This window comes from Myxocyprinus asiaticus, chromosome 1, assembly GCF_019703515.2.
Source record: "Myxocyprinus asiaticus isolate MX2 ecotype Aquarium Trade chromosome 1, UBuf_Myxa_2, whole genome shotgun sequence".
In the NCBI taxonomy this organism is placed as follows: domain Eukaryota; kingdom Metazoa; phylum Chordata; class Actinopteri; order Cypriniformes; family Catostomidae; genus Myxocyprinus; species Myxocyprinus asiaticus.
Genome location: NC_059344.1, coordinates 49,622,493 through 49,632,570, shown reverse-complemented (window position 1 = coordinate 49,632,570; position 10,078 = coordinate 49,622,493). Strand labels below are relative to the sequence as shown.

General features: G+C 38.4%; 1 protein-coding gene across 1 annotated transcript in view; it reads left to right on the top strand.

Annotated features, from left to right (window-relative positions):
* Positions 1 to 7,014, top strand: part of LOC127446492 (aspartate aminotransferase, mitochondrial-like) — a 7,660-nt gene extending 646 nt beyond the window's left edge. Inside the window, exons 2-10 of the mRNA XM_051707459.1 lie at positions 1,194 to 1,350; positions 1,808 to 1,936; positions 2,095 to 2,154; positions 2,320 to 2,481; positions 2,686 to 2,790; positions 2,931 to 3,081; positions 5,959 to 6,124; positions 6,270 to 6,420; positions 6,601 to 7,014. Of these exons, the coding sequence (XP_051563419.1) occupies positions 1,194 to 1,350; positions 1,808 to 1,936; positions 2,095 to 2,154; positions 2,320 to 2,481; positions 2,686 to 2,790; positions 2,931 to 3,081; positions 5,959 to 6,124; positions 6,270 to 6,420; positions 6,601 to 6,723 (1,204 nt within the window). The 3' untranslated portion in view covers positions 6,724 to 7,014. The remainder of the gene's footprint in view (positions 1 to 1,193; positions 1,351 to 1,807; positions 1,937 to 2,094; positions 2,155 to 2,319; positions 2,482 to 2,685; positions 2,791 to 2,930; positions 3,082 to 5,958; positions 6,125 to 6,269; positions 6,421 to 6,600) is intronic.
* Positions 7,015 to 10,078: the final 3,064 nt, after the last annotated feature.

Genomic DNA, 10,078 nt, shown 5'->3' with positions numbered 1-10,078 from the left:
TTGTGCTCTATAAATGCGATTTATGGTCAATCTCTTTAGCAGACCGTACGTTCAGCTTTTCTGTGCGCTCATTGGTTAAAACGGGCAGGTTGAGCTCTGTGATTGGCTACTGTTGCTTCCGGGTTCTTCCTTCAAGAAATCATGGGAGTCTGTGTCCTTTTGGACCGGATTTGGAGGGCAAAGCTGAAGATGAGCTAATGAAGATCTCTTGACTCTTAATTATCATAACTTTAAGGTTTTAAATGTATTTTATTCCCAAAAGTGCCACAGAAATTCACTCTACAACTACAGCTGTTTTTGATCAAGCATTTGCTAGCTAACATAAAAGGATGATAGGAGCACAAGGCCCACTGTATATTTTACAAGATAAAGTTTTTCAGGATTCACTGCTACTTGGTGATATAAACTGAAGTAATGTAAAAATCTGTGTTCTTGTTTACCAGACCAAGTAATGTCGGCTTCCAAGTCACAGTTTTATATACAACACACATAGACTGGATAACTACTCTAGCACATTGGCTATGCAATAAGAGTTTGTGCAACTTGACTCCAGCCCTGACCTTTGGGTCATCAGGGCTGTGCATGCAGTAGGGGTAAAATCTTTCCCCTCTCTGTGCAGTGTGGCTTCAAATGAATGCTTTTCTAAACATGCAAGGGTACAGCACAACATAGGCTTCAGATGGTGTTAAAGACTTAGAGTTTCTGTTTTCCTGTTTTAGCAACAAAGCTGTAGGAGGCAAAAGGAAACTTTTGCTTCTACTTTGAAATGTAGGTGTTTACAGTATGTGTGTGTATATATTTGACATATATTTAGAGTAACAAGAAATGTCAGAATATTAATAATTTTTAAAGCCGTTGCCAAAAACAATGCAAATGCGAAACTAGATCATTTCACACTTCCTTAATTTACTATAGCAATTTTAAGGGGCTCAGTTTTTTTTGGATTCAAGTTTGGTGATTGTTACAGATTGACCGTAGATAAAGTGAGTTGTATGGGTACATTGGAGTGGAAAGTTTTACCAAACTGCTGTAGCTCCATGACATAGGCTACTGGCAACATAAATTGATGATCATGGCAAGCAACACAGAATAGTTTTTAATTTTCCCTTAATACTGTATATTTCTACTTTTATTGTTAGTTTACAACTAAACTTGATCTGTCAGAATTCAAACAGTTTGCAATGTGTTTTCAGTTCATGGTGGACTGAGGTGCAGATGGGACCACCTGATCCTATCCTGGGGGTGACAGAGGCCTACAAACGGGACACAAACCCTCAGAAGATGAACCTGGGTGTCGGGGCATACAGGGATGACAATGGCAAGCCATATGTTCTCAGCTGTGTCCGCAAGGTATGTGCATTTTTTTTGTGCCACCACATTTGTGTGAGCTGTGAGCACCAGAATTTAAACACTGTCTCCACTACTTTTCAAATTGATATGATAATGAGAAAAGACACCTCTGTCAAGGCATTTTTCTTTAGAGGGCTTGTTAGTGATTTAGGTAGGTTTGAGGTTACAGATGTGTTTGTATTAGGGTCAGACGTCCAGTGGACTCTAATGGTATTGTCAAAATTCGGGGGGTGGTGTACACTGTGCAAACATGTGCTTTTGATTTTTTCCTTTTCTGCAAAGTCACCCTGAGATCAGTCAGGCTCTCCTGTTTGAGCACTACCTACCAATTACATTCCTGGGTCTTAGTTATGTAATTTTGCTGTAGTAATCCCAATTTTGTAAAAACGTCATTATCTAATTTAATGGTTGTCACTTTAAATTTTACATTTTTCATCCATCTCTCATGATTGCTTAGGCAGAGGCTCTGATTGCTTCTAAGATGCTGGATAAAGAGTATCTCCCCATTGGGGGTCTGGGAGAATTTGCTAAGGCTTGTGCTGAACTCTCACTGGGGCCTGACAGTGGGGTTCTCAAAGGCAAGAGGGTGAGTTTTTCTGTAGTACCACAAAATTTTTTTGCTGTTTGTATTTGGTTTTTGATGCATTTTATTTCTCTGATCTGTTGGATGTTTGAACAGTATTTGAATACTCCTATTTATTGATCATAATACTTTATCTGATATTTCCTTCTCATTTGTCTTAGAACATTACTGTCCAGACAATCTCAGGCACTGGTTCTCTGAGGATTGGAGCCAACTTCCTGGTAAATAGTTTTCATCATAGTGCCATATAATTCTAGCAAGCATTTTCCACAGATGAGGCCAGGATAAAACCACTAGATTAAATATTTTGTCAGGAAATGCAGCATTTCGCCATATCGCAGTGCATTTGTGTATGTGTTGACAGTTTCTCTATTTTTGTCCTTAAGTCACGGTTCCACTCAGTGGCAAGGGATGTGTATCTGCCGAAACCATCCTGGGGAAATCATACTCCTATTTTCCGTGATGCTGGTATGCAGCTGAAAGCGTACCGTTACTATGATCCTACTACCTGCGGGTTTGACTTTGCTGGAGCACTCGATGACATCTCTGTAAGCCAGCATCCCATATGCACTTTCCTTTAAAATGTTATGTGCCTCCAAAGACTACAATCAAAGAGAAACTGTTTTTTACTTCCTAATAAGAGATATATTCTTCTCGTATGTTGGTCAAGGCTTAATTGGCATGGTTCGGCTTCTGATATGTTACATATTAGCTTTATATACATGATCAAATGTTAATCAGCTTTTTCACAGAAAATTCCAGAGCATAGTGTAATCATGCTTCATGCTTGTGCTCATAACCCCACCGGTGTTGACCCACGACCAGAGCAGTGGAAGGAGCTCTCAGCCGTCATTAAGGTGTCCTCCTCTTTCCTTCTTTTTCACTTTCCAGAGGCATTTTTAACAGCACAGCAAAATTGTATTAATATTTGATTGCATGGTGTTGCCGTCTATTTTTCTGACTTTGGGCTTGCTGTCTCATTGTCCATTCTCTGCAGAAGAGGAATCTTCTGGTGTTTTTTGACATGGCCTACCAGGGCTTTGCCAGTGGAGATATTGATCGAGATGCCTGGGCTGTGAGATACTTCATTGAGCAGGGCCACAACATCCTCTTGTCTCAGTCCTTTGCCAAGAACATGGGTCTCTATGGTTAGTATATTGGGTTTACCTCTCTTGGCCTGTCAGAGGTGTTTACCCTTTCGCACGTACAATCAAACCAGTGCAATTTTCATTCACGCTGCTGTTTATTAGCAGAGAGAGACTGAAACGGTTTTCATAATGAATCAGCTGCTCAAATAGTCTTTTCAACATCACAATATCTTTATTTTTGTATGTTACAAACATTCAAACAATTACAAAATAAAAGTATAAGGCTGTTACTGTCAGAGCTGGCTGTTTTGATGCAGCGCTGTTTTCTGACGTCAAACAAAGTATATATAAACTAGTTAGTCCACTTGAGCCTTCTCCCATTCTGGGAAACTTCCACTTCCAGGGCTGGGAAACTGAAAGGGCTATGTTTGTAGAACCTTCTATGAATCCTGTGCTGCATTGCAGTGTAAACAATATGGCGGCATGCATACATGGCAATAGCGTTCGCGAACACATTTTATCTGTCGTAATCATTATAAACATCTAAAAACCACATTACATGATTGATAATATATAAAATGTCCTCCAGTGCATATGTTGTGAAGTGTATGGTTGCATTTTTTAAAATTACATTGCGCATTAAAGAACATATGCTGGGGGATCCGTCAGTACAGGAGAAACTCACGTGCAAAAGGGTTCAAGGATTATCCTGGGTTTAATAGAAGTTCAGCTTGTAGTATAAAAACCCTGAAGAGAATTAGCACTTTCGACCCATGGGTTTCCTCAGAATTTTTCTTTGGGTTTTTAAAATGGCAGTTTATGAGTATAAACTGATATGAGCAAAATATGAGAAGAATGAGTAAAATAAGGACTGTGGTAAACTTTACTTTAAGATATGTGGACGTTCTGTTCTACAACATGCATTACATAGTCATACCTCAAACGTGAATTTTGAAGTCGGATTAAAGCATCATACTTTTTTTTTAAATTTATTTATTATTAATTTTTTTTATAAAATACACAGCATCTAAAAAATTTACATGTGAGGTATGAAAGTGTGTGACTTATGTTGTAGAGCAAAACATCCATGTCCACCACAGACCTTATTTTACTCATAAATCCAAAACTGCCATTGTAAAAACCCAGATGAAATTCCTGAGGGAACCCATGGCAATTTAGCCTTCTGGGTTCACATACAAATTGACTGTGAGGAGGAGGGCGTGGCCGGGCCGTAACGATGGACACCTGGTGCTGAATTAGTGGAGCCGGTGATGCCAGCTCGAGAGAGAGAGATGCATGCAGCAGTGTTTGTGTTTGTGTGTGTGTGTGTGTGTGTGTGTGTGTGTGTGCACTTTTGTGTTATGCTGGAAAGCAGTTTTATGTTGTGTTTTGTTCATTTGTGTCATTAAAAGTTTATGTTGACTGCTCCGCCCCACCTGGCCTGCCACACTCCCCCATTGCCCAATTCAGGCCGGGGACCTATCCGGCCTGTCCTTACTCCCCTTCCACTCTGGAGAGGAACCGCGGTCCTTCCGGTCGACTCGGCGACGGATGGTTTCCCCGCTTTCAGTACTCATGCACCGCTCTAAGAGAAGGAGAGGGCGGGGAAGTGAGAAAAGGAGAGAACACGAGAGGGAGAAACAGGGAGAGAGAGAATCATCATTCTTCTTCGGCTCCCTCGGGCACACTGCCCACCCAGTCCTCAGCTGCTCCTCCATCTCCTGGCGGCCGGCAGTGGCTCCTCCATCCCCTGCCGGACGGCAGCGGTTCCTCCGCCTCCCAGGTGTCGGCACCAGTGTGAAGGATCTCTTCCTCTGGGAGATGAGGAAGCGGGAGCCGGATGCACATTCAACAAACTTCAAACTGAAAAACATGACAACATGTACACACACAGCTTCAGTGTATCTCTCTCTCGACTGCAGCTCTGCTCCCGGCTTTATCCCCTTCCTGCTCACGCTGTCATCACTTGCAGCTGGGTGAGATCATTCACCCCAGGTGCACACCTCATCTTCGCTCCTCTCCGTCCTCGCTCCGCCCCGCCTGCCACATTGACATCACAGCTGAACAGTATCTATTGACAGCATTTGTGGCAAAAAATCTTAACTTGTCCCTCTTTTTCTTAAAAAAAAAAAAAAAAAAAAGCAAAACTTGAGGTTAGAGTGAGGCACTTACAATGGAAGAGAATGCAGCCAATTTTTAGAGGGTTAAAAGGCAGAGATGTAGAGCTTATAATTTTCTAAAAGCACTTGCATTAACTCTTACGTTAAAACTTGTGTATTTTAGCTGTAAAATTCTTCAAATTGGTGTTTTAGGGTTAACAGTGTAATGTCGTCATGGAAACAAAGTTTTAAATTTGTATGTATCTGTAAAATTGGATGTAACTGGATGTAAAAGGTAAGTGATTTTATCATTCTAAAATCATGTTAACATGCATATTGTTTACGTCTTGTGGCTATGCTTTTGAAACCATTAGTGTTTTAATGTTTGCAGATTGGCTGAGTTGAAAATATTTTTGTGGTAATCAACATGTCACAAATGCTTTCGATTGAGCTAAACTTTTATTGAACCCGGAATATTCTTTTTAAGCACAGTGTGTCCCTTAAATAAATCAGAGGTACTTCAGACTGTTTAACGTGCGTTATAGCGTTATATGCATTATTTAATTGCTACTGTGTCTGTATTATCCTAAATTATAAGAGTTTCCAATCAAGAACATCTCATGAACATTTAGTCCAGCAAATACATCCATTGTCTACAGAAAATGTCAAGAATCCTCGTTTTTTAGGTCGCTTTGGATAAAAGCGTCTGCTAGATGAAAGAACAGCACAGCTAAGATCTTACATATTAAGATAATTATACTTTGGAGCACTTGTTAAAAGCCATCTAACAGTTGTTCATCCAAAATCGTAATCCCACAATTTTGTTTTGGTGTTGTAGGAGAGCGTGTTGGAGGGTTCACGGTGGTGTGCGCTGATACTGAGGAGGCAAAAAGGGTGGAATCTCAACTGAAGATCCTTATTCGCCCCATTTACTCAAACCCACCCATGAATGGAGCACGCATTGCCTCCACAATCCTCAACACACCAGAGCTGCGTTCTGAGTGGTGAGACAGGCTTACTTACAGTACATTTGCAGAATACTTCTTTCCCCCACTCTCTTTCACAGTAGTTCATTGCCTGTGCGTGGAAAATAGTCTTATGACAGGCTTTTTAATGTGATAATGTTTGCATGTGTTTGTGTCTCTTTAGGTTAGAGGAGGTGAAGGGCATGGCAGGCCGTATCATTAAGATGAGAGAAATGCTGGTGGCTAATCTAAAGAAGGAAGGATCCACTCTCAACTGGCAGCACGTAATTGACCAAATCGGCATGTTCTGTTTCACTGGGCTCAAACCTGAGCAGGTAAATTCTTTACATACAATAATTTAGTAACTGGCAGAAAAGTTCATGGGGCATATTGTTGGATTTGCTTATTGCTGGATTAACTTAGGTAGCAGTTATTTTAGTTTACTCGAATTCTGTATTACCTAGCTGCAGATTTTTACAGTAGATGCTCCAACAGTGAGCTTTATTGTGTTTCAGGTGGAGCGTCTGACAAAGGAGTTCTCTGTTTACATGACTAAAGATGGCCGTATCAGTGTTGCTGGTGTAACTTCTGGAAATGTGGGATACCTTGCACATGCAATTCACCAGGTCACCAAGTAGATTAAAGTATGCTGCGACAGGAGATTGCTCTACGGCTGTTACATTTGTCTCTGATAGTCTGTCCCATTATTCCTATTTGACATTGCACTCGGATCTAAGCTTCACTTCATTTGGATGCTTTTGCTAGGTCAACATGGACACGTTCTTCAACTGCAAGTCATCTTACAGGTCATCATGTGATTCTGTGACTAAGCACAATATTATCATCCTGTTAAAAACTGTATGAACTTATTTATTGTGTGAGTGAAGTAAAATGAGAAACAATAATAAAGGTGATTGTGTCCATTTAAAGATGTATTTAATTGACTTTCATTGTTGGGACAAGAGAAAAAGTCACATTTTTGAAAGCCAGGTTGAATTACAGGGTCTCATTTATGAAACAAGCAGAATTAACTTATAATTATATTTATTTATCACACATTTGCACATATACAGTGAGATTATTTTTTTCACATATCCCAGCTAAGCTGGGGTCAGAGTGCAGGGTCAACCTTGATACAGCACCCCTGGAGCAGATAGGGTCAAGGGCCCAATAGTGGCATCTTGGCAGTGCTGGGGCTTGAACCCCCAACATTCTGATCAGTAACTCAAAGCCTTAACCACTGAGCCACCACTGGTTTATAAAACAAATTTGTTGCAAAAATGTACTTGAAGGAATACTCCGGGTTCAATACAAGTTAAGCTCAATCAACAGCATTTGTGGCATAATAGTGATTACCACAAAAAAATTATTTAAAAGATAAAAAATAAAAAAAAAAGGCTAAAATCTGGGTTACAGTGAGGCACTTAAAATGGAAGTGAATGGGGGCCAATTTTTGAAAGTTAAAATACTTTTTCAAAAGTATAGCCACAAGACATAAAGCAGCGTTTCTTAAACTGCGGTCCTTTTCAAAGAGCCAAAGGGTCTGTGGAAAATCCCTGAATTTTGAACATTGCAATTTAATCAAAATAAAAAACTACTCAATATAAAGCTATTGATTAGTATAAAAATATGACATAACAGAAGTTTAGAACATATGTAAACAACCTAAAGGTTTATAAGAAAAAATAAAAAAATGTATTTAAACTCAGTGGAACTCATTACTGAGATAATTTTTATACTTTTAGTAAATAATATCATTTGTTGTTATGGTGGTGGGGCAGGGGTCCATGAAGAATTTGGGGTTATGAAAGAGGTCCTTGGTTCAAAAAAGTTTGAGAAACCCTGACAAAGGATATGCGTGTAAACATGATTTTAGTGTGATTAAAATCACTTACTAACCTTTTCTGTGTAAAGTTACTGCAAATTTTACAACTTCTTTACCATGATGATATAATGTCAACAAATCCTAAAATGACTGTAAAAAGGACAATTTAAACTAATTTACAGCTTAAATAAAATGTTTTAACAGAAGAATAAATGTAATTGCATTTATAAAATTATAAGATTAAAATGTCTATCTTTAAACCCTATCAGAAACTGGCCCCATTCACTTCCATTGTAAGTGCCCCACTGTAACCTCGATTCTTGCTTCTTTTTTTAAAGAATAGGAGGGGCAAGTCAAAATGAATTTCTCATAATCAACATTATGCTACACTGAGTAAAGCATTGATATCAAATCTGTGAACTCAGTCGCTAAATTGATCACATCTCATACATGTACATTTGTAGTGTTGGATTCATAAATGTTAGTGCAGGATCAAATCATGGAATGCAAGACTGTCTTCTTGTGTTCTTATACATTAGTGGTAGGGTACCAATTTTTGGTTCCCAGAACGTTGTGGGAACATTAGCTCCTGGTTCCCAGAACAGATATTCTAACGTTCCCTGTTGGTTAGCCAGGAAAGTTTTCTTTACGTTAGAAGAACAATCCCAGAACGTTCTCCTAACGTTTATGTTGCAATATGACTGCAATAATCAGTCAACAAACCTCTACATTGTTTATTGTTGTGATAATCATATGAACCATAAATCGTACTTAAAGAATAAAATAACAATTATTTGAAAAGAAAAGCATAGATCATATATTATCATAAATATGATCAAAACAAGGTATATCATTTAAGACATTACCCATGAACATGTTTTTAACATCTATTCAAAAAAAATTTTTGATTACCACAAATCTTCTAAAACTTAAGATTAAAATAATTTATTTTAAAATGTAAAAATAGGTTATATATTATCATATATTAAATATTATTAAATAAAACAACATTTCACTTCCACCATTTTCACTTCACCGTTATTCATTACGTAATGATTAAAATGCTGTAATTCAATATTTGTTTGTTTTGGAGAGAGAAGTAGCTCATCATTTCTGATAACTGTGATCCTAGTATTACTTTGATGAAGATAAAGTTTTGGGATAGTATGTTATCTTAACATCAATAACGAGAGAGACATATTAAGTGAGATATGTGAAAATGTTCTCCTAATTGGGGGGGGGGGGGGGGAGCTAACAGAGCCTAGCACTCATTTATACACCCAAAACAGTCTTTACATGACCAAATTCGCGACTATAAGATCAAAATTCTTGTTTGTTGCATTAACGACATTGGGCGGCTAATAACGTTTTCCTACGAGACACCTGAATATCCCACAATAGGCCGCCAACCAATCTCAGAACGTTATTGCTCTTTAAAGTATACTTATTTAAATCTATTAAATCCAATAATTGATACTTGAGGTGCATAAGGAAAGACGCCATTGCAGTCTCTAAAAAATGACTTTTTGACAGGAAAAATCTTTGATCAGTAATCACAAACGACTGTGATTGGTCAACCTTGATAAGTGCGGAGAAAAGTAACCTGTACCACGTGACAACGATCATCCCAGTAATTTACACAAGGAATGAGACGCGTTAAGTAAATACAGGACACAATAAAGAGTTCAGAATAAATTGTTAGTTAGATCCCCGTATCCTATATTTATGATTAAGGAAATAAACTGTTGTAGTGTCAAGGAGAATAGTAAGCACAGGACTAAAAATGTTTTCCGTTATCTGTGTTTTTTTAAATTGTTGTATTGCAATAATAGGCACGAGGTTTCAAAACAGAAAGACAAAAGGACAAATAACATTCAACGCCAAGGGGACTGAACAGACATGCCAAAATAATTAATATATAGATACAAAACAAATAAATAAATACAAAAGAGGGAAAAGACATGGGGAGAGAAATTAACTTAATATAAAACTAAGAAAATGAAATCATAAGCGTACAGACCACTGATCTCTCTCTCTCTCTCTCTCTCTCTCTCTCTCTCTCTCTCTCTCTCTCTCTCTCTCTCTCTCTCTCTCTCTCTCTATATATATATGAGATCAGTGGTACAGACAGCTAAATATAGTCATAAATACAATACCCACATGCTGGG